The sequence below is a fragment of the Canis lupus genome, chromosome 15 (assembly GCF_048164855.1).
Source record: "Canis lupus baileyi chromosome 15, mCanLup2.hap1, whole genome shotgun sequence".
Classification (NCBI taxonomy): domain Eukaryota; kingdom Metazoa; phylum Chordata; class Mammalia; order Carnivora; family Canidae; genus Canis; species Canis lupus.
The window spans coordinates 40,381,060-40,406,276 of record NC_132852.1 but is presented as its reverse complement, the minus strand read 5'-3'; the positions used below and the strand labels follow the sequence as shown (position 1 = coordinate 40,406,276).

The window sequence follows — 25,217 nt, the reverse complement described above, 5'->3', positions numbered from 1 at the left end:
AAGGTACTGGAAGTCTTAGTCTCAGCATACAGACAACAAAAGAAATAAAAGGCATTCAAATTGGCAAAGAAGAAGTCAAACTCTCCCTCTTCGCAGATGACATGATACTGTACATAGAAAACCCAAAACTCCACCCCAAGATTTCTAGAACTCATACAGCAATTTGGCAGTGTGGCAGGATACAAAATCAATGCCCAGAAGTCAGTGGCATTTCTATACACTAACACTGAGACTGAAGAAAGAGAAATTAAGGAGTCAATCCCATTTACAATTGCACCCAAAAGCATAAGATACCTAGGAATAAACCTAACCAAAGAGATAAAGGATCTAATCCTAAAAACTACAGAACACTTCTGAAAGAAAATGAGGAAGACACAAAGAGATGGAAAAACAGTCCATGCTCATGGATTGGAAGAATTAATATTGTGAAAATGTCCATGTTAGCCAGGGCAATTTACACATTTAATGCAATCCCTATCAAAATACCATGGAGTTTCTTCAGAGAGTTGGAACAAATCATCTTAAGATTTGTGTGGAATCAGAAAAGACCTCGAATAGTCAGGGGAATATTAAAAAAGAAAACCATAGCTGGGAGCATCACAATGCCAGATTTCAGGTTGTACTACAAAGCTGTGGTCATCAAGACAGTGTGGTACTGGCACAAAAACAGACACATAGATCAATGGAACAGAATAGAGAATCCAGAAATGGGCCCTCAACTCTATGGTTGAGGTCTCCCTTTCATTATGTTTTATATTCCCCAAATGAATGAGACCGTATAATGTTTGTCCTTCTCCGATTGACTTATTTCACTCAGCATAATACCCTCCAGGTCCATCCACATCGAAGCAAATGGTGGGTATTTGTCGTTTCTAAAGGCTGAATAATATTCCATTGTATACATAGACCACATCTCCTTTACCCATTCATCTTTCGATGGACATCGAGGCTCCTTTCACAGTTTGGCTATTGTGGACATTGCTGCTATAAACATCGGGGTGCAGGTGTCCCGCCATTTCACTGTATCTGTATCTTTGCACTCCCCAGCAGTGGAATTGCTGGGTCGTAGGGCAGATCTATTTCTAACTCTTTGAGGAACCTCCACACAGTATTCCAGAGTGGGCGTACCAGTTCACATTCCCACCAACAGTGCAAGAGGGTTCCCCTTTCTCCACATCCTCTCCAACATTTGTTGTTTCCTGTCTTGTTAATTTTCACCATTCTTACTGGTGTGAGGTGGTATCTCATTGTGGTTTGGTTTTGTATTTCCCTGATGGCAAGTGATGCAGAACATTTTCTCATGTGCTTGTTGGCCAGGTCTTCTTTGGTGAAATTTCTGTTCATGTCTTTAGCCCATTTCATGATTGGATTGTATGTTTCTTGGATGTTGAGTTTCATAAGTTCTTTATAGATCTTGGATACTAGCCCTTTATCTGATAGGTCGTTTGCAATATCTTCTCCCATTCTGTAGGTTGTCTTTTAGTTTTGTTGGTTGTTTCTTTGGCTTTGCAAAAGCTTTTTATCTTGAGTAAGTCCCAATAGTTCAATTTTGCTTTTGTTTCCCTTGCCTTCATAGATGTATCTTGCAAGAAGTTGCTGTGGCCAAGTTCAAAAAAAGGGTGTTGCCTGTGTTCTCCTCTAGGATTTTGATGGATTCTTTTCTCATTTAGATCTTTCATCCATTTTGAGTGTATCTTTGTGTATGGTTTAAGAGAATGGTCTAGTTTCATTCTTCCGCACGTGGCTGTCCAATTTTCCCAGCACCATTTATTGAAGAGACTGTCCTTTTTCCAGTGGATAGTCTTTCCTACTTTGTCGAATATTAGTTGACCATAGAGTTGAGGGTCCATTTCTGGATTCTCTATTCTGTTCCATTGATCTATGTGTCTGTTTTTGTGCCAGTACCACACTGTCTTGATGACCACAGCTTTGTAGTACAACCTGAAATCTGGCATTGTGATGCTCCCAGCTATGGTTTTCTTTTTTAATATTCCCCTGACTATTCAAGGTCTTTTCTGATTCCACACAAATCTTAAGATGATTTGTTCCAACTCTCTGAAGAAACTCCATGGTATTTTGATAGGGATTGTGTTAAATGTGTAAATTGCCCTGGCTAACATGGACGTTTTCACAATATTAATTCTTCCAATCCATGAGCATAGAATGTTTTTCCATCTCTTTGTGTTTGGTGGATTTTCTTATATCTCAAAAGTTCTTCTACCACTTGACTGTACAGTAATATTGCACAAATGGCATCATTTTGGTGGTCCTCAGGGTGAAACCAGGCAGTTTCTGATGATGTCACACAAGGCCACGATATCATCACTATCTAGAGGTTGAGCAGGTTATGACAACCCTTTATCCCTCAGTAACTAAGCCCTGTCATCTTGACACCCCAAAACAGGGGGGAGAGGGTAAGTCATTAATGTCACCCCTTTAGGCCCACCAGGACAGGGTCTTGGCTCATAATTTTAAGATATAAAAATTTTATCTAGGGTGCATGGGTTAAGCATTTGCTTTAGGCTCAGGCTATGACCCTGGGGTCTTGGGATTGAGTCCTGAGTTGGGCTCCCTGTTTAAGGGGGAGCCTTGTTCTCCTTCTACTCCTCCCCAGATCATGCTCTCTCTCTTGCTCTCAAAAAAATTTTTTTTATATAGAGAGGGAAGAACTAAAGACTACCAAGAAGTGAATAATTATGACCATAAATTAAGATTATATAGCATCATTCTAAATTAAAAAAAGATATTCAGAAATTATGAGTCAAATGTATTTGTTAGGGATTTGTTATAATGCACATCTTAAAGGCCAAACAAGGAAAAAAATCCAAGTCTAAAGCCATCAAAATAAAGAGAACATGAACAGTTTTTAAGAAGCTAAGTACATAAGTGGAAAACTAAATGAGAGAGAGGGCAGGAGCAAGTAGAGTAGATGAAAGATGACAAAATTCATTTTTAAATATTAACTAGGGGTGCCTGAGTGGTTCAGTCGGTTAAGCATCTGACTGTTCATTTTGGCTCTGTTCATGATCTCAGGGTCATGAGACTGAACCACAGGTCAGCCCTGTGCTCAGCATGGAGTCTTTGAGATTCTCTCTCTTCGTCTCCCTCTGCCTCTCCTGCTTTCTCTCTCTCTAAAACAAACAAATAACCCTCCCCCCAAATTATTATCAACTAACTAAAATAAAAACCCAACAAGATACCAGAAAAGTAGAGGGAGAAAAAAAAACTTTGAGATTTTATTCAAACCTGTCACTTGTACACTAATAATAGATGTAAGTAGATGAAAGCAATACTTCAGTAACTTTTATTTACAACTTCTCATTTATCTTTTTGTTTCTTTCTCCAAGAAGGCTGTAGACTGGGCAGCCTGGGTGGCTGAGAGGTTTAGCACCTCCTTTGGCCCAGGGCGTGATCTTGGAGTCCTGGGATTGAGTTCTGTGTCGGGCTCCCTGCATGGGGCCTGCTTCTCTCTCTGTCTGTGTCTCTGCCTCTCTCTCTCTCTCTCTGTGTGTGTGTCTCTCATGAATAAATAAATAAAATCTTTAAAAAAAATAAGGCTGCAGACTATATTATGGACTGAATATCTGAGTCCCTTCAAAATTTCTGTTGAAGCCTAGTGTAGTTATCTCTATACATAGGGCTTTTATAGTAGTAATTGAGGGTAAATGAGGTTTTGCAGGTAGGCCCCTGATAGGACAGAATTAGAGACCACTTAGGAGACGGAGAATACACACTCCCTCTGTGCACAGACTCTAAGAAAGACCATGTAAGGATGCAGAAGGGCCCATTTGTGATCCAAAGGGAGAGCCCTCACCAGACTCTGATGCTGCTGCTGCCTTGATCTGAGACTTCCAGTCTCCAGAGCTGTGAGAAAAACATTTCTGTCATTTAAGCTACCCAGTCTGTGGTATTTTGGAACTAAGAAGAATGTATCAATAGATTTTTCCTTTTTTTTTTTAAGATTTTATTTATTTATTTAACAGAGAGAGTACACACAGAGCAGCAGAGGGAGAGGGAGGAACAGACTCCCCACAGAGCAGGGAGCCCAACACGGGGCTGTATCCCAGGACCCCAGGATCATGACCTGAGTCAAAGGCAGACACTTAACTGAGTCACCCAGGTGCCCCTCCTACTTTTTTTTTTTTTTTAAAATATTTGTTTGAGAGAGAGAGAGAGCGTGCATGTGCACTCACCAGTGGGGGGAGGGGGTGCGGGAGAAGGAGAGAAAAGCAGAGAAGCAGACTTACCACTGAACGCAGAGCTTGATGCAAGGCTCAATCCCAGGATCTGGGGGGCATGCCCTGAGCCAAAACTGAGTTAGAGGCTTAACCAACTGAGCTACCCAGGTGCCCCTATCTTCTTCCTTTCAAAATAATTTTCTTTTGTGTATTTACTGAAACATGTACATTATTTAATAGAAGGTTTGACAAAGAATTTGGTAATCAGACCATGTCAATAAATTAAATATTTGGTATTCTTTTCTTTAATAAAATGTTTCCGATATACAAAAAGTCATATTGAATGATGTATAAAAAATGCTCATGTATCTAAAGAAAAAAATAAAAATTTACTCATCTTTAGGATTTATTTATTTATTTTAGAGAGAAAAAGCAGGGGTGGGGGCAGAGGGAGAGAATTTCAAGCAAACTCCCTGCTGAGCATGGAGCCTGACTCTGGGCTTGATCTCATAATTCTGAGATCTAAGCCGAAATCAAGAGTCTCCTGCTTGACCAACTGAGCCACCCAGGCACCACTATCTAATTCTTTTTCTATGCTTCTCCTGTACAAATATAAGGATCCATAAAAACAGAGAATATGTTCTACTTTATAGGTTTCCTTTTGCAATTTGTTTTTCACTCAACATGTTTTTAAGATTTATTCACATATATACTCTAATTTCTTTTAAGTATACCATTCCACTGTAGGACATACTATAATCCCACTGCAGTATGTTTAGGTTGTTTTCAGGTCTCTTGAGGCTATTATAAATGATGCTACATTGAACATGCTGCCAGTGGCTAAGGGCAAAAACTGTCCTACAATGTAATCAAGATACAGAATTGGGGGGTTTTAGAATATGCACATCTGTAAGATGACATTAACTTGTTTTATAAACTGTTTCTACCAGTTTACATTTCCATAGTAGGCCTAAAAATTCCCATTGTTCTATATCCTTGCCAAAATTTGATATTCACTCAAAACCAGTGTTATTCCAGATCTCACAATCTCTTCCACTTCTGCATTACTATAACACTTAAATGTCTGTACTGCATGCTTATAACAAAATATACTTTGACTTATGTGTGAATTTTATCTCCTTTACTGATTACAGGCTTAAAGGCAGAAATCCTGTAGTGTGCAGTACTGGGCAGAAAAGATAGTAATGGAATAGTTTTATATAATACCTGAATAACATTAACACATTCCTTAAGTTCTCATTAGCTGAGAGCCAAGACAATCATCTTAGCTATTTTTATAATGCCCATACCTAATACAGTACCTGATATATAGGTTCTTCAGTAAACAATAGCTGAATAAATAATTTAATAAAGGGGGAGAAGACTTAAAGAGGGTAGGGCTCAGACTGGTTCCTTTGTGCTGTTTTAAAGTAGATGATTTAGAAGGTAATGACATTTCTAAGAATCTTCTGGGAAATGTATAAGTTGAATTGCTAAATACTGCAGCCTCATCAAACCACCCAAGCTATATGGAATTTAGAATAAAGAATATTAGTTTTAAGTCAGTTTGAACTATTGTCAGAAAGATTTTATCATTTTATGTTTAAGAGATTTAAAGACTTTAAACATTAGTGAGCTTCTGCATAACTTCAACATGATTTAATTGTTTATTGAATACTTAATATATGTTAAATACAAATGTCTAAGAAATGAAAAATCTGTTTATTTTGGAAAAGTGTAGTCAACCATTTAAGGCGATGCCAAGGAGTGTGGACTGCATCTTTTTGGCAAAAGTGAGCCAATTAAGTTTAAGTGATAGCACATGAGTCATATTTTAGCCACAACTGTGAAGGATGGATTGGAGCAAAGCAAGACTGGAGGAAGAGAGATCTCAAGTGGTTATACAAATAGTCTGTTAGAGTTTTTCAAAGTAGGTTGTGTGCAACCCAGGCAAGACGATCCACTGAGGAGAATTTTAAAAATCAGCTTTGGAATATAATTCACATAGCATACCATTAACCCATTTAAAGTATATAATTCACTATTTTTTAGTATAGTCACAGGGTCGTACAACCATCACTACAGTTTAATTTTATGACATTTTATTTTCCTAAGAGAGATCCTTTTGGAATGGAATCACACAATATGCTTCTTTTTGTGACTAGCTTCTTTCACTTAGCAGAATGTTTTCAAGCTATTTTGTAGGATGTATCAGTACTTCATTGTGTTTTACAACTGAATGATATTCCATTGTATGGATATATCACACTTTATTTGTCTATTCATCAGCAGATGGCCATTTCCACCCCTGGCTGCTATGAACTTTGTGCAAAAAACATTGTGTAAAAAGCTGTTTTCATTCTCCTGCTACCAAAGCATGGATTGCTGGGTCACATGTTAACTTTATGTTTAATCATTTCATGAACCACCAAACTGTTTTCCAAAGTAGCTGCATCATTCTATATTCCCACCAGCAATATATCGAAGCTGTAATTTCTCCACATCCTCATCAGTACATTATTTTCCTTGAAAAATTAAAAAAAAAATTATAGCCACCTCAATGAGTATAAGGTGGCATCTCCTGGTTTTCATTTGTATTTCCCTAATGACTATTGATGTTCAGCATTTTTCCATGTTGTATTGATAATAGGACATACAGTATATTTTTATAAAAATATATACATATATTGGAGGATATCTGCTCATATATTTAGTATTAATAAGGTGAATAATCAAAAAAGCTAAGAGACCAGTGATTTAAGTGAAAGATGACAAAAGTCTGAATTAAGGAATGTGGGTAGGATATGGAAGTTATTTAAGAAGCAGAAGTGACAGGATTTGTGACCAACAGTATAAAATAGAGTGGGGTGGGAAGGGTGTGGTTTTGGCCAGTGAGAGACACAATTACAAGAATGACTTCCTCCTGTGAAATCCTACCGCCCTAATGCTTGCCTGTCGGTGGAGGTCATCAAGAGGATGTAACCACCGGCTGACAGGCAAACTGGATCTGGGCAATTGGAGGCTCCTGACCTCCTCCCCTCCATGAGATGGACATTCTACTTGCCTTTCCTGAGCTAGAAGCTGCCCCAAGGACATAGCCTTGAAATAGTAATGTAGTTTTGAAACCATCTGAATGGTCTCAATTAAGGTCTCTGTCTCAACTTTATGATTCTGGCAGGTGGGTATAAAGATCTCATCTTGTGGCCAGCTGAGACAAACCTCTTAAGTAAGTTCCATTGCTTATTAAAACTACCACTTACCAATCTGAAGCAGTTTACTTCTTTCTTCAGTCTCTCCTTGCCCTCTGTGTATATAGGGCCAGTTTATGAACGAGCCCTGCCACACTCATCTGGCCCCCTGGCCACTATTGCCCTGATGGTCAAACCACAGGATGAAAAGAGGGGTGAGAGGGAAGCAGAGGGTTTCCCTTTGTTTCCAGTCAGTGTTTATCACAAAGCCTGGCCCTCAACAGCTAACATTTAGTGAACAAACTAATCACTGATTATTGATTCAAATAATCATTGATCATTGATTCAGACCTTTATAGGAGAATGGCTGAAATTCAAAGAAAAGAGGACTACATATCAGGAAATGGTAACTCCATGAGGTACAGGTGAGACAGAGCAGGGACTAGACTCACGTCCCCTAACCCTGACTGTGAACAGTGTTCCTTGCCTTCTCCATAAGGAGAAAAAAGAAAGATAAAACTCTGTGCCTCCTGAGTGGCACATCTTGCAGGAATGCAGGGTGAGGATGCTTACTGAAAGGAAGATATTTACTATGATGACTGGTAAAGACCGGACCAAACCAGTCTGCACCAAGATGGACCCCAGTGCTGAACTTTTAAGGACTTCTTCCCTTATAATAATATTAAAAATCACACCTAGGGGTGGAGATTTCACATACTATTCAGACATGTGAAATATGAAGAAAAATGAATTTTAAATGCTTAGGTACTAATAAACCCCTGCCTCTCCATGCTTACACAGTACCCTATTCCTACCCAAGTTTCTTTTAAAAACTCCCCTAACCTTGCCTCAGGGGAGCCCGCTTGAGGGGTTTTCCTTTGTGTTGACTGCCCTGTGCTCAGGCATAAGCCCCAATAAAGTCTTGCCTGAAACTCCCATCTGGCCTCTTGTCAATCTCTATGGTTGAACTAGCGCCAGGGTTCAGTTCAGTTTCACAGTCTCCAGAGAAGTAGTGTAAGGGAGTGGGGGTTGTAGGAATTACAGTGCAGTCCCTTTAAGTATGATCTGCACACCTGGTGTGTATTAAAACATACATGTTCCTGGGCCCGTGACCTGGACTTGATTGACCTGGGGTGGGGATGCTGGGACATGTGCACTTTCAAAGTCCCCAGATCATCTTGTGCATATTCAAGCCTGAAAACGATTACTTTGATGTGTACAAAGGGAGGTCCTGAATAGATCCTGCAGAGGGCCAACCATGAAATCCTAAATTGAGAGTGCTGTACCAGAAGGAGAAATGAAACTTAAATTTTCAAACTAGTCTCCCCACCCTCAAAAGAAGAAGAAAAATGTGCTTTGGCAACACTGCTACAAAAACAACCAAAGAAGATGACTCCTACACAGCAGAGTTGTTCAGAAAGAACTGCACTGCACTGACAATAATCAATTTTAATAATGAAGGCTAATATGTTTTCGATAGAAGACAAGAATAAATTAACGAAAAGCTTGCAAATGACAGGGTGATCATGAACAGTATGTCTTTAAAAGCATCAAACAATCTTTTAATTGAATGTTTAGTTTTTTCCTAATACTATTAAGTTTTTTTTTTTTTTTTCCAGCTGGGTACTCACACTGTTATACATGTATTTTGTAAACTAAAATTATCCAAGTGGTTCTGGCATTTAGGGGAATCACAGCCAGGCTGTGGGTGTATGGAGAAAGGAAAGATGGCTTGGATAATTCAGTGGTTCTCAACAGCAGCAGGTAGCAGTAGAGTGGGTTTTGACCCCACAGATATTTGGCAATAAGTGGAGACATGTTTGGTTGTCACAACTAGGGGGATGATACTGGTATCTAGCAGAGAGGCTGGGAATATTGCTAAACATCCTACAATTCAAAGTACAACCACCACAACAAAGAACTAGCTAGGCTAAAATGGCAGTGGTGCTAAAGCTGGCAATGCCAGGGTTAAATCATGAGGATTAATCTCCAAGGCACTGGAAACCTTGTGGGTGCACCTTGACACATATTCCAGGAATCACTAAAGTGCACTATGACTCCTCCAGAAATGCACCCACAGAGTCTCTACCTGATGTGGAGGGTGCACTAAATACTGTACAGGCTGTGTGCGGACTAATTCTTCTCTTCCTCTTTCTAAACTATTCTTTATCACGTGCTTGGTTTTACATATTTATTTCTAAATTGTCCTGTTACTCTCAAAGGCAAACTATCTTCATTTTTAAGTTAACAAAGATAACCACCTGGGCAAAAAATACACAGCTAGTGAAAGAATCTTAGAAACATTCTAGAACAATCTCTTCATTTTCCAGATGGAACTGAGGCCCACAAAGACTTGGTGATTTACTTGTGGAGGAGGAAAATGTCTTATTTTTTATAAGGAAATTAAATTCCTGAAAAGTCTTGGTCATCTTATGTGACAAAGGAACACATTTCTTTTTGGTTATTGCCTTATTTTAAAATGCTATCCATCATTTTGATCACATTACATAGCAGTTGTTTTTTTTTTTTTTAAATCTCTGTGGATTTATGTTCAAAATCAGGACAAATATTAAAACTTTTATGTATTCTATTTTTAGTTCCAGTGTAAGACATTTGTTTAAAATAAGAGATTTTTGCCTTGATAAAGGTGCTTGCTTGCTCGGTATTGTGGTAAAAAATACACAAATGGAGGAACATACTCATTTTCATGCACCCATGACTTACTAATATACAGCGCATGTATAAATAGAACAGAAGTACATTTTCAAAGTAGAAAGTAAATAGAAATGTAGATCCATAGGAAGGAAAGAACAAGTTAAAACTTGCATGTTGCTCTATGCTTATTAATGCTTCTTTTAAACTTTAACTTACCTTTCTCCTGGATCTTTCATAAGAATGATTGTGAGAAAGACCAGTCTATTGAAAAATAACTACTGGAGAATCCCTATTGAAATTAATAGAACAAAACCCAAAGGTATCTGTTGCCTCTATCTAGTTGTTCAATTGTTTTCTCTCCTTATATAATGTGGTTTACTGTTCATTTCAAATATCCAAAATTAAAGTGGGGGAAAGCATTTGCTTTAAGAAGTCATAGTTTAGTTATATAGATGGAGAATCCTGCTAACATTGTTCTTGGTCCTCAATAAGATGACCTGTTCTCTTAGAATATTTGTTATCTTTGAAAATTAAATGCCATTCTGCCTTGTACAGTCCTTTCTATTCTTAACGGTTTTGGGTTGTCTTTGAACTACAGAGTAATAGTAATGTTTACATGGGGAGTATCCAATTCACATTAATAATAATTATAAATTAACAAAACCAAAAGAGTCTGTCATTAAACCAAGAAAGGAGTCTCCTCTTACCACTAGTCTATTTTTCATAAACCCATGGCAAGACTTGTACATATTCCCTTCCTCCACTTCTTTACCACCTTCCAGTCCTTCAAAGAAGACTAATGTGGCTTCTCTTTCCATCACTCCATGAACTACTCCCACCAAAGGACCCAGTGACATCCTTGCCACTTCATAGGAGATATTTTTTGTACTAATTTTACCTGATTTCTCTCCTCGTTCTCCCTTTTCCTTGGCACAACATTCTCCCTGTTTTTCCTTAAAAAATTGTTTCTCATGTGTCCGTTTTGGCTTGCTTCTGAGCACTGAGCATTACAACATTTGGAAGTAGAAAGAGGAAAAGGACCCAGGAAAGAACCCTCAAGAGAAGAACAGGATGAAAACCAGATGATGAGGTCACAAAGGCCAGTCAGACACTACAGTCGCCAGTTGCTGATGCCTAGATGACAGTCTTTATTTCTTTAGGAGCCATAGGAACACACAGTCCACACTCTCAAGATCTCGCAAATACTTTCACTTCTATTCCTCTCTTCTACAAAATAACTTTGTTATTTTTCCTTTCATTATTTCCCCTGCCTTTAAAATTAGACTTTCTACTTCTAGTAGTTTCCTCCTCTGATACTTTCTTCCTATTTTAACATAAGTAATTTTTAAAGTATAAATTTGGTCACATTACTTTCCTGCTTAAACTGTTGTCTTAAGAATGCTGGGGAACCAGTGAAGCATCCAAAAAACTGCACATGACATACAAGACCTTTCATCATTTGGCTTTACTTACTTCTACAGAGGAATGTATCTTGCCTGTTCTCAGTATTTTGTGCTCAAGTCACATTTGATAAATTGTATGTGATTCCCCCATCTCAGTATTTTCTCCTCTGGGCCTTTCTGATCCTCTGCTGTATCATTTTCTCTTCCCACACCACAACTAACTGCTGTTCATCCTTTAAGTTTCATATGAGATAGCACACTTCCTCCTCCACCTACAAGCCAGGCTAAATGTCTTCTTATTCTCCCTTAGCACTCTGGACTTATGTTTCCTGTACTCTAGTCAAACTGTATTATAATTACTTGCATGTTTTGTATCCAAAGAGTGTCTGGGTTTCATTTGTCTGTCTTCAGAGCCTAAAATAGTGTCTCAGGTTTAATAGGTACATAATACATTGATAATCCATGATATCAGGTATGTAGAGGAGTTAGTTAATAGTACGACCTAGTTGACTAGAGCCAGATGAAGCTATTTCTATTATTTCACCAATAAGAAATTCACAAGGACATCAAACTAGCTTCCAAAATCCTTAACTAGTCAATGGCAACAGGGGCACCACAGACAGGTTTTAAATTGGCAAAACTGGCCTATATACCATGTCCTTACAACAGAGTTTTAAGTAGGAGAGGGATACAATAAAATATGATCTTTAGACAGATCAATCTAACACCAGGAGAGAAGCTTATGTGACTACATTTGGAATACTGTTTTACTGTTTATTGTCTTGATTAACTAGGAAAACCCGTATGTTCTACTCAGCTGCTCCCTGAGAGGCAGGGAAATCTCTGCCCCATGGTACTATGGATAGTGGATCCCTGGAAATATTCTTATATATCCAGCATAAAATACAGCCTGGGATATGGGAGAAGTTCAAGAAAATGAAAAATAAATAAATAAATAAGCTTATTTTTCAAGACAGGATGTCTAATACTAGCCAGTCATTTAAAAAATATGAGCTGTTAGTACAAACAAGACCAAAAACCTAAACCCGCCGTTTATAAAAACATGGATGGACCTAGAGAGTATAATGCTAAATGCAGTAGGTCATACAGAAAAACAAATACCATATAATTCCACTTAAATGTAGAATCTAAAGAACGAAACAAATGAATAAACAAGCAAAAAGCAGAGACAGACTCATAAATACAGAGAATAATAGACTAATGGTTCTCAGATGGGAGGAGGGATGGAGAATGGGCAAAACGGGTGAAGGAGGTTAGCCTGGGTAGTGCAGCGGTTTAGCACCACCTTCAGCTCAGGGTGTGATCCTGGAGACCTGGGATCGAGTCCCACATTAGGCTCCCTGCATGGAGCCTGCTTTCCCTCTGCCTGTGTCTCTGTCTCTGTCTCTCTCTCTGTGTCTCTCATGAATAAATAAATAAAATCTTTAAAAAAAATAAAATAAAATTGAAAGTTTAAAAAAAATGGGTGAAGGAGAATAGGAGGAATAGGTTTCCAGTTACAAGATGAAGAAGTCATGGGGATGAAAAGTAGCAGAGGACATAGAGTCAATGGCATTGTATAGGGACAGATGTAGAGGGACAGATGATAGCTACACTGATGATGAGCATGGCATAACGTGCAGACTTGTTGAATCATTATGCTGCACACCTGAGACTAATGTAACATTATGTCTCAACTATACTTCAATTAAAAAAAGTAATTGTTCTTTAAACAAAGTAAATGAGTCTTGTATGACTGAGTAGTATAAACTAATATAAATTTTGGAAACTCATTCAAAGTATGTGTCCTACCAACCATGACTCAATTGTGTCAGCTTCCAATATGAAGTATAAAACATACTGCATTTTGCCCCATTTATACAATAGACCTCCCAGGGCAAGGTCTCATCTCTGCTGCTAAAATGTGGAGTATTATTCCACTCAAATGTTAATAAGATTATTTTACAAAGTGGTTTTGCCGAAAGTCGGAGCACTATCAAAATGACTTACTTACCTGAGATAATTTTGTTGTAGTGGCAGGCAGAAGTGGACGACTAAACTTTTTCTGAGATCCAATGGCTGCTGGAAATGGTGGTGCAGAAAATACAGCTGCAACACAATTAATTTTGTTTATCCACCCCTGCATTTCCTCTGGACTCCTATGAGAAACAGATAAATTTACATCAGGGCATTTCTCTATCTTAAGTGCATTACATATTGCTCATTTCTCACTATTTATTTATTTATTTATTTATTTATTTATTTATTTATATTTTTTATTTTTAAAAGATTTTATTTATTCATGAGAGAGAGAGAGAGAGAGAGAGAGGCAGAGACACAGGCAGAGGGAAAGCAGACTCCATGCAGGGAGCCTGATGTGGGACTCGATCCTGGGTCTCCAGGATCATGCACTGGGCTGAAGGTGGTGCTAAACTGCTGAGCCACCCAGGCTGCCCCTCACAATTGAATTAAAATGGCACATAAAATTATTTTTCTTGGTACAGTTAATTCCTGACAAAATTTCACTAAGATGAACATTTTCAACAGCAATCACCACGGTAATAAGAGGTCTTGGAACCTGTGATCATTATAGTATAAGGCTGTGATTATCCCTCAAGGATACAGAAGGGGAAAAAGCAAAGTCACTTGAAAATAAATATTAAACCCCTACTTTGTCTGATGCTAGGCTCAGTCAAAAACTAATTGAAAATTTAACTCATCTTTTCCAATCACATAATTCAATTTAAAAATCCAACTGAGTGACAAACTGATAGAATTTAAAAGGAATGTAAAAGAGAACACCCACTTGGAAAGCAGCTTTGACAGTTTCTTGAAAACTTAACTATAAATTTATCATATAACCCAGCAATTCTACTCCCAAGATAAATAAAAACATACAGGCACAAAAAGATTTGTATGTGAATTTTCATAGCATGAGAGTCCAAAAGAGGAAACAATCCAAATGTCTATCACCTAGGGAATTAATTTTAAAAGTGCGGTATATATTTATACAGTGGAATACTACTCAGCAATAAAGGCAAGAAGTGCAGATACATGAACCCCCAAAACTTTATGGTAATTTAAAAAAGCCAGACACATATCATTATATGATGCTATGTGTATGAAAAGTCCAGAAAAGGCAATATTATAGAGACAGAAAGGAGATTAGTAGTGTCTGGGATTGGGGGTAAAAATGGGGAGTGAGTACAGAATGGTCATGGAGAATCTGGGGTGATGGAAGTTTTCCAAAACTTGATTGTGGTGATGGTTGCACAATTCTGTAAGTTTTCCAAAAGTCATTAAAGTGTACACTTAACCTAGATGAGATTAATGGTTGGTAAAGTATATCTCAAAAGGATGTTAAAAATATACCTGAAAGGATGTGAAAATCATCTGGTGACATTAACATAATTTTAACTTGAATGTCATATATTTGCAGAGACCAGCCTTGACAGCACTTAATAAATATTTGTGAATTCATAAATGCATGGGAGAAATAGTTAGGAGCCAGGAGAGATTATCCATCATGTATATAAGCAATAAACAGAAGATGGACAAAATTTCAACCCATTTAAAATCATTTCATTTACTGATTACTCTGAGAAACCACACTAATCTGAGACCACACTAGAAATCAACTCCTCTTTGCACCCCATATGCTTCTCTAATCTGATTTCTTGGGCTCTGTTAATTTAATTCACTGATTTCTGCATCAATTCTATCTGAAGTAATTAGAGCTTCTTAGTTATCATATTTGGTATTTTAGCAAGAAAAAATGTTGGGGAATAGAATAATTTGAGGGACTCTGATGACTAATAACTGCAATTATACATCTGGCTCTGATTCCCTCTGTGGTGTTAAAGCTGTCTTACTCCCACATTAAAAAAATCCTGTGTAACTTGGATTTCCTTACAGCTTCCTCCTCACCCGATGTCAGCTATCTCATACCTCTGCAAATTCAACATTCAAAAACCACCAGAGTACCTGCTACTGTTCTATTTCTTTTTTTGATCTTACATTGCTACAATCAACAAGCATGCAGATGTTTGTGTTCACTATCTTGATGTCAAATTTTAAGTCTGGTGCCTAATGCAGTCAATTGGTGGTGTGCTGAGAGTGATTCTGAAGTCAGGCTCAGGCTGTGAAAAGCATGCCATGAAGAATTAACACTGCCACAGATACTGATGCTATGTGTGCTTCTATAAAAATTCTTGTTCTAGAGGCTCAGTTCTGAAAATCCAAAGTTTCTTACTTCACAAATTCAGAATTCTCCACGTGAAATGCTTCACTTCTAATCTGAAGTTTATCATGGATTCCTTATTAAACTGGCAATCCATCCCATTTCCTTGCCTACAATATAATTCTTTCTTTTTCTTTGAATTTTATCACAGACTATTAGAGCTCAGAAGGAGAAAGAAGAGAGACAGAGGGAACAAAATGGAAATCTACACTAACTAAAACAGTTTCTATGTGCCAGACACTGTATGGAGTACTTTATATACTTGATCTCATTTAATTCTCACAAAAACCTTATGAGATAAACAGTATCGTCTGCACTAGTGACAAGCTAAGGTTCAGAGAGGTTAAATTACACACCAGGACAAAGAGCTAGGAAATGATGACTTGAATCCAGGTTTATTTTACTTATTGTGTGATAAAACTTGTACACTACAACCTTTGTATTTTATTCATAAAAATATTAAGTTCTGGAGTTGGTAAGTGGCTGACTAAAAGTCATAGGGCTACTTTGCAGCAAACAAAAAAACCTGAACTCAGGGTTTTTATTTATGATTCTAGTTTTCTTAGGTAATTGCCTAAGAAATGTTTTGAATCTACCTCAAAACATTTCCCCTGAAGACTCTGATTCTAGTTCTTGGTCTAAGGTGATGCTATGCAAACTAAGAAGTCAAACCAAACCAAGCCAAACCAATGAAACATACTGGGCTTGAAAAAGCAAGACCCTCCAGTCAGCCGTTTTAAGTTTAAGCACATTTGGCTTCTTCTCGTAGTCTGTGGCCTTGGATGCCAGCGCATGATGCACACTCACGGCGTTTTTCAAATCCTCTTCTGACAGGGCCTTTTCTGGTTTATATTCATCCTATAGATGGATAGATGGATACAAAGAAAACTAAGACAAGAACATGTTCACATTTCACCTCTTTTTATGATAAAGAAAAAAAATCCTTAAAATTAAAAGAAATTAGAAAATCCAAGAAGGTGCATGAAAAAAGTGACATGGTGTAAAAAAAACTTCTTTGCTACTTCAAATACCCATCAACAGAATTATACTAATGGTGAAAACCACACCATTGTGTTCTTTGCTCTAAAGATACTATATTTTTCTTGCTACTTTCTTTCGAATCTAGTATTATCAAAAGAAAATGAACAGTAAAATAAAGTGATTTCTCCAGCTATTCTTTGAAAAAAAAAAAGAGGAAAATCAGTTTAATATACAGGAGAAGGCTTAGTTCTATTAATAATAAACTTGGAAAATGGATAAAATTATATGAAATGGAAATTATATACACTGTCATGTATACATGCAATTTTATCTTTGGGCATAAATTACACGCAGTTTATAAAGGCCTTTGTATGGCTTCCTTCCAAAATAAAAACAACAAAAAAATCCCAACTAGTACAATAATAATTTAAAGCAAATTTGATTATTATTATCATATTATTACATCTAGTAGTTTCCGCAGATCCATTAGAATAAAAAAGGACTTCAAAAGCAATTAAATATAGTGGATATTACAAACTGTTTTAGGAGATGTTTTCTAGTATTTAAGGTCCTTTCTTTCCCCTTTTCATATTTTGTCAGACATGCTAAATAAACTTGTACTTCTGTAAAGAAACATGAGCACGCATTCCTCTTACTTTCAAACTAGTAAAAAATCCTAAAGGAAGACATTATCTATTCTCCTGTAGTCTGGTTTTACAAATCTCCAAAAAATCAATTACACTTTCTCATACCTCCTACTTCTGTCCCCCATCCCCTCCACAAATCAAGCAATTCAAATGTACTATTGCTATTAATTCAAACTGAGTCAGAAATAAACAGCACCTGTTGATCCTCAATGATCAGTCAGTGACAGTGTTGAGACAAAGGTAATTAAAACCTAAAATACATAGCAAATAGCAATAGGAATATAAAGATTACCCAAATTTATAATATTAAATGATGAAATTACTACTTTAAATCACAAGTCTATTTAAGCCTCAGGGATTAAGAATTGCTATTGACAAGGACGGTTATCCAGAGAAGTATGACAAATACAGAAAACAAAAGGCAATCTTAAATACAATATATTTACACCTATCTGCTCTATAATTCCCATTAATACATAAAGTTGTAATCTAGTTATGTTCTAGGGTCTTGTATTTTCTAAATGAGATTTTCCTTAGTATGTGGCATTGCAAAGATTCACAAATCTCCTCCAGGGGAACTGTCATTAGAGTAGGAGGTATCAATTCATGGTTATGCTACAACACAACCCTGCGTAGCTGGCCATCCACTCATTTTAACCACTTAGTTCCATATGGGAATCTGGAGCAGGTAAATCATGGGGAGTGGGCATAGAAGGCCAGGGCCAAAATTATCTTCATAAAATTTATATGCTATCTCCAATTCCATACACCCTTATCTCTAATACACTGGATACTGGAGTTTGCACAAAGATCAGCCTAGAAATTTCTGTGTTGACACACAGAATTACCTTAATTCCTTCTCACTAGTTTCTTTTCTTTTTTTGTTTGAATTTAAAATGATTACTTCTTTTGCTTTTCTGATTTCTTAAGAAAGAATTTGAGGCTAGAATTTTTCCTCTGATTACAGGTTACACATAGTTTGAGGATGAGTATTTTTTTATTGTTCCCTAGATAGTTTGTAGTTTTATTTTTTGATCTCTTCCTTGATCTCAGTCATGTCAAATACTATGTTTCTTAACTTTAAAGTAGTTAAAGTTTTAGTTATCACTATATATTTCTAACTTTATTGGCTTGTGACCAGAGATTTTCTAGCAGTCTGTTAAATCTACTTTATTTCTTCAAAATTTGTTAGGTTTTCAAAATATATTTGATTTTTGTTAATGTTCCATGCACACACAGAAAAAAATTATTCTGAGGGATGAGTGTGATTTTATCTTAAAAAAATGGAATATATTCTATCTGCTGATATTTTCATTTAAAACCAAGATTACACTCTTAGACTGTGCTTAAAGTTCAAGAGATTTTAAAATGCAACATTTATTATAGCCCTAAGTAAAAGCAAACAGTGATTATCAAATCTGGGAGAAATTATATCAATGTTGCTGAAGAGGACTCTAGAGATTCTATGGTAGTTTCCAAAACTAAGATACACTGCCAGTTTACCTACATTGGAAGGAAAATACTGCTCAGGACAGAAATGGTAGGCAAAATCTATGTAGTTAGGATGGAACTGAGGTCTAGGAATTTAAGTTTAATAAACTTATTTTTTTCTAGTTGATAGTAATACCACTTTACCATGAAAAAATAAGGCAAAATAGTAGAGGATCAAGATAATGGAATAGGAAGATCCTGACTCATCCTCTCTCACTGACACACCAAAAAGCTACAACTACAAATAGAACTATCTCTGAGAACAAACTGAAGAACAGCAGAACAGATCATACACAATTAAGGATACAAGAAAAAATCCACAAGGAGTTGGGTAGGAGGGGCAGAGATGTTGTCTAGTCAGGAACCATACCCCTGGTTCAGTGACCCACAGGGAAAGGGATTTCAGAACCAAAGAGGGCCTTCCATGAGGAAGGAGGAGTTCACAGCCCAGGGGATCTGCACCAGAAAGATAAGCACCCATAATGTTTGGCTTCAAACATCAGTGGGGCTTGTGTCTGGGGAGCCTTTAGGTGTGTGCACACAACTCACTTGCTCCAAGTCCCAGCACAGGGGCAGCAGTTCCCAAAGTGCCTGGGTTAACAGAGAAGGAGATCCATCGACTAACTTTAGGGTGTGTGCCAGAGAGAGGAATCTGTTGGAACGTTCTCTGGGGATGGAAGTGCTGGCAGGAACCATTTCTGACAGTCCCCATCTACTGTGCTAGCATCATTCATTTAATGCTTACATTTAACTCTGTGGACTTACACTGCCAAACTGTCTACCCCAGCACAACACTCCTTTCAAGTGGCTTTCTGCCCTTGAAACATGGTGGTGGCCTTGGTTGGCACCAGTGACCCAACCCCCAACCCTGCACACCAGAGCATCTACAACAGTCAGCCATCCCTCACAGCCAGCTGTATCAGAGACCTGTCCCACCATCAGCACTCCTACAGTTGTCACAGCCAGGCATCTCAGCAGGCTATGCTGGGGGCCAACCCAGCACTCTATAATTTCTACAGCAGTCACAGCCAGGATGCTTGGCCAGATGAGTTGGGAGTCAACTCCATTCACCATGGTGCCCACAGCAGTTGTGGCCAAGCCTCACAGACAGCCACGTTGAGCCAGTCCTGTTAACTACTGAGTCTGCCGGGCAGCCCCGGTGGCTCAGCGGTTTAGTGCTGCCTTCAGCCCAAGGCCTGATCCTGGAGACCTGGGATCGAGTCCCACATCGGGCTCTCTGCATGGGGCCTGCTTCTCCCTCTGCCTGTGTCTCTGCATGTCTCTTGCCTCTGTCTCTCATGAATAAATAAGTAAAACCTTAAAAAAAACCAAAAAACTACTGAGTCTGCCAGTCATGACCCAGCCAATAGAGGAGTGTTCACACTGCCAACAAAAGGGCTTGGGTGACTAAAGTTTGCAGAACTGGGCCCCAGTGACATCTCCATCAAATCACTCCTTCAAAACCGGGAGATATAACCAATCTACCTAACATATTGAAACAAACACAAGAAGTTACTTAAAATGAAGAGACAAAGGGATATATTTCAAATGAAAGAACAAGACAAAAATCAAGAAGAAGAATTAAATGAAATAGACATAAGTAATCTATCAGATAAAGAGTTTAATGTGATGGTCATAAAGAGGCTCACTGAAATCAGGAGAAGAATGGATAAAAACAGTGAGAACTTCAACAAAGATAGAAAATACAAAAAAGAATCATTGGAATTGACAGATACAGTAACCAAAATGAAAAATACACTAGAGGGTATCCGCAGCAGCAAATTAAATGAAGCAGAAGAATGGATCAGTGATCTGGAAGACAGGTAGTGGAAATCATCTAAATATAACAGTAAATAGAAAAAAGAATTTTAAAGAAAGAGGAATATTTTAAAGGACCCATGAATATACTATCATTCATTTAAATGTGTCTCAGAAGGAGAAAAGAACAGAAACTCTATTTGAAGAAATAACAGGTGAAAACTTCCCTAACTTGGAGAAGGAAACAGATATCCAAGTCCAGGTAGCACGGAGAGCCTCAAACAGGATGCACTTAAAACGGCCCATACCAAGACATATAATAAGCAAAGTGTCAACAGTTAAAGAGAATCTTAAAAGCAGTAAAATAAGAAAAACCAGTTATGTACAAGGAAATCCCCACACAATGACTTTTTCAGGACTAACTTTACAATAAATATATTCAAAGCATTGAAATGAAAAAAAACCTCCAACCAAGACTACTTCTTCTGGCAAGGTTATCATTCAGAATTGGAGATAAGGAGTTTCCCAGAAAAGCAAAAGCTAAAGGAATTAATCAACACCAAATTGGTCTTACAAGAAACATTAAAGGGCCTTCTTTAGCGGAAAAGAAAAGGTCATAACTAGAAAAATAAATATGAAAGAAATAATCTTACTGCTAAAGGTAAACATATAATAAAGGTAGTAGATCAAGTACTAACATAGCTACTATGAAGGTTAAAAAACAAAAGCAGTAAAATCACCTAGACCTAAAACAATTAGTTAAGGGACATAACAAATAATAAGATGTAAAATATGACATCAAAAATATAAAATGTGGTGGGGGGATGGGAAGATATAGTGCTTTTACACTGTACTAGAACTTCAGCCACTCACAACTTGAAATAGTCTGCTACATATAAGAAGCAATGTATGAACCTCATGGTAACCACAAACCAAAAACCTGTAAACCTGTAAGAGATACACAGTAAATAAAGAGAAAGCAATGCAAATACACACCCCTAAAAATCACAAAATCCAAACAGATGATGGCAAGAGAAAGGAACCGAGAAGAACTATAAAAACAACCAGAAAACAATCAATAAAATGACAATAAGTACATATCTATCAATAATTACTTTAAATGCAAATGGACTAAATGCTCTAATAAAAAGGCACAGTGAAATTGAATGGATAAAAACAAGATACCAATCCATCAGTCCAGGAGGCCTGAAGGCAGGAAGAGGGCAGGTAGGGCAGTGTCATTGTGTTGGCTGCCTGGAAGTAGGAATTAGGTCCCCAGGCACGGCTCCAGGTTCAGGGCCTGTAGGGATTGTTTGGGACACCACTGGTGCTTACAAGGTTACCTCAGGGATGAAATTATAAGGAAAAAAACTGGAAAAAAACCCAAGAAACACATACAAGCTGACATCCAACGTGTCAAAGAAGAAAACAGATAGGAAAAAAATATATTGAGGCAAATGAAAAATAAAACAGTCCAAAACAATGGGATTCAACAAAAGAGGTTCTAACAAGGAAGTTTACAGTGATATAGGTCTACCTCAAGAAACAAAAAAAATTTCAAATGAACAATTTCATACTTAAAGGAACTAAAAAAAAAAGAAGGCCCAAAGTTCGTAGAAAGAAGGAAATAATAAAGATCAGAGTGGAAATAAATGAAATAGAAAGAAAAAAAATAGATCAATGAAACTAAGCTGGTTCTTTGTTTGGTTTTTAAAGATTTTATTTATCTATTCATAAGAGACACAGAGAGGGAGGGAGGGAGGGAGAGGGAGAGAGAGAGAGAGAGAGAGAGAGAGAGAGAGAGAGAGAGGCAGAAATACAGGCAGAGGGAAAGCAGGGTCCATGCAGGAAGCCTAACGTGGGACTTGATCCTGAGACTCCAGGATCACGCTCTGAGCCAAAGGCAGACGCTCAACCACTGAGTCACCCAGGCATCCCCCAAAAAACAGAACTTTCATATGAGCTAGCAATTGTACTTCCAGGTATTTATCCACAGAAAACAAAAACACTAATTCAAAAAGATGTATGTGCCCCAAATTCATTGCAACTTTCTTTTTTTACTATAGCCAAGATGTGTATGCAACCTAAGTGATCATCAACAGATGCATGGATAAAGATGTAGGGTGTATGTGTGTATGCGTTGTGTGTGTGTGTGTGTATGTGTATACATACATACAATGGAATATTTCTCAAGACATATAAAAGAATGAAATCTTGTCATTTACAACATGTATGGACTCAGAGGGTATGATGCTAAGTCAGAGAAATACAAATAGCATATGATTTCACTTATATATGGAATCTAAAAAATGAAAGAATTGAACAAACAGAAACAGACTCATAGATACAGATAACAATCTGGTGGTTGCCAAATTAGAAGGGTTGGAAAGATACAAAAAACAGAGTAAAGAGGGCGAAAAGGTACATACTTCTAGTTATAAAATAAATTAAGATAGGCAGATACAATGTAGAGCAAAGGGAATAAAGCGCATAATATTGTAGTAACTTTGTATGGTGATATGGTAGCAGATTTATGATGGTGATAAATTCCTAATGTTGAATCACTGTGTTGTACACCCAAAACTAATATAATATTGTATGTCAACTACATTTCAATTAAAAAAAACAAAGGCCAAATAAAAACAAAAAATAAAAACAAAATATGTTTGACATTCTAAACTCTCACTAGAAATTGAAGCTCCAAGTCCCTAGAAAATGAGCAAATCCCGAGACTAACAACACTAGGATTGACAGCCATATAAAAAGAAATGACTTTATCCTACACAGTTTGTTCTGACTTCTTTTTCACTATTTAAAGCAGAAGATAGTGTTTAAATGATAGAATTGGAAAGGAAGAAATGGGATAAATTATCATCAAACCATTTCAAACATAAGATTCTTTGCTATGCAGACTATATACGAAACAGCAAAATAAATACAATCAAGAAATTTTCTGCAAGAAAAGGAAATGCTCCATGACATCTAACTACTGTCCATTTTTTTAGTGCCGAAAAACATGTTACTTTTCTCTCCATGTTCTGTCACAATCTTCCTATCTAGTGTGATTCATCAGAGCATTCCACCACCCTATTAAGCACCAACAATGTGATTTTACGATGCTGTTTACTTTAACTCCATTTAAAGTATGGAATGAAAAGCTTCCCCTGTCCCATAAGCTTGTTAATTAAACATCTAATAAAACTGAATCATAACATACTAAAAAAATCATCTACATCTGTACAAATAACTGGTATCGGTCTGAAAACTTGTACTCTCAGGTAAATATAAAGTCCAGTTTGGAAAGTGACCAAATTGCAACTGAAATTCTTCAACATCAATGAAAAAGATTCTCAGATTTACAGTTTTCAAAATATTATTAACTTCATGCCTTACTAAATATGTAAATTGGTATACCTACTTAAAGCAACTTAAAGCAAGTTGTAATGGTCTTGATTTCCACTGAGAGAATACAGACTGGAAAACAGAACAAATTCTTCTTTGAAACTATGATGATATTAATTAAAATGTTAGTAACTAAGGGAAACTGGATTCTAGGCAGTCTATTAATCCTTGATTTTTAAAAAGGCATTAACAGTGTTTTTTTATAATCTGATGACTATCTTTTTTAAAAATTTAAATATTTCTGGCTAGATAGCTTTCTAAAAACCATTCAGTTTCCTTTTCTTCTCCCAGGGAACACATAAAGTGCTATGTTTTCACAAAAGTGGGAAGTGAAGAGTAAGAAGAACAAATGAAATGAAGGCATGTTTTAGCCCATTACTCAACTAATTACATATTTGAAAATTAATTATTTGTAGAATTTTAAAAATGGAAAGGAACCTAATTTTCCCATTTTAGGTAAGCAATGTTACAGTCAGAAAAATATGACCTATTTTACAGTACACTACAGAGAATTAGGGACAAAATAAACAAGTCAAAGGCAAAGGATTCAAAATGCTTATATTACTGCTACAATAATGTGGAGGCACTGGCTTGTACTAGGAGAACTTTGTTATGTACTGAACACTTTGCACTGTAGCCCTCCTTAGTCTACATAGAGAGGAAGCACTTACAGACACAGGAGAACATGAAGGACTTGAAATCCTTTCTCAGTAAAGGTCCTGAACTTCTGCAAAGCCCAGGAAATTTTCTAGGATCAGTCTGGTGACTGAATTAGGAATTTAGGATCAATATTTTTAATGATTCCACAACTGAACTGAAAGAGTTAGGTGGAAGTGATGGTTACATCAACAGCCTTTGACCAATTTTTGCAACCTAATTTATTGAAGAGAGTGTCTTTTCTCCAGTGGATATTCTTTCCTGCTTTGTTGAATATTAGTTGACAATAGAGTTGAGGGCCCATTTCTGGGTTCTCTCCTCTGTTCCAATGATCTATGTGTCTGTTTTTGTGCTGGTACCACACTGTCTTGATGATCACAGCTTTGTAATACAGCTTGAAACCCAGAACTGTGATGCCACCAACATTGGTTTTCTTTTTCAATATTCTTCTGGATATTCAGGGTCTTTCCTGGTTCCATAAAATCTTAAGATTATCTGCTCCAACTCTGTGAAGAAAGTCAATGGTATTTTGGTAGGGATTGCATTGAACATGTAAATTGCCCTGGGTAGTATAGACATTTTCACAATATTTATTATTCCAATGCATGAGCATGGAA

The 25,217-nt window shown here is 37.1% G+C and overlaps 1 protein-coding gene across 13 annotated transcripts in view; it reads right to left on the bottom strand.

Moving 5' to 3' along the window:
• PSD3 (pleckstrin and Sec7 domain containing 3) overlaps positions 1-25,217 on the bottom strand; it is a 592,272-nt gene that overhangs the window by 43,719 nt on the left and 523,336 nt on the right. For all 13 annotated transcript variants that reach the window (XR_012007747.1, XM_072776756.1, XM_072776754.1 and 10 more), the window contains 2 exons: positions 16,365-16,522; positions 13,439-13,583 (listed from right to left, as the gene is read on the bottom strand). Coding sequence is in view for 12 of the 13 variants with exons in the window: in XM_072776756.1 (XP_072632857.1) it covers positions 13,439-13,583; positions 16,365-16,522 (303 nt within the window). In the remaining variant the exon portion in view is untranslated. The remainder of the gene's footprint in view (positions 1-13,438; positions 13,584-16,364; positions 16,523-25,217) is intronic.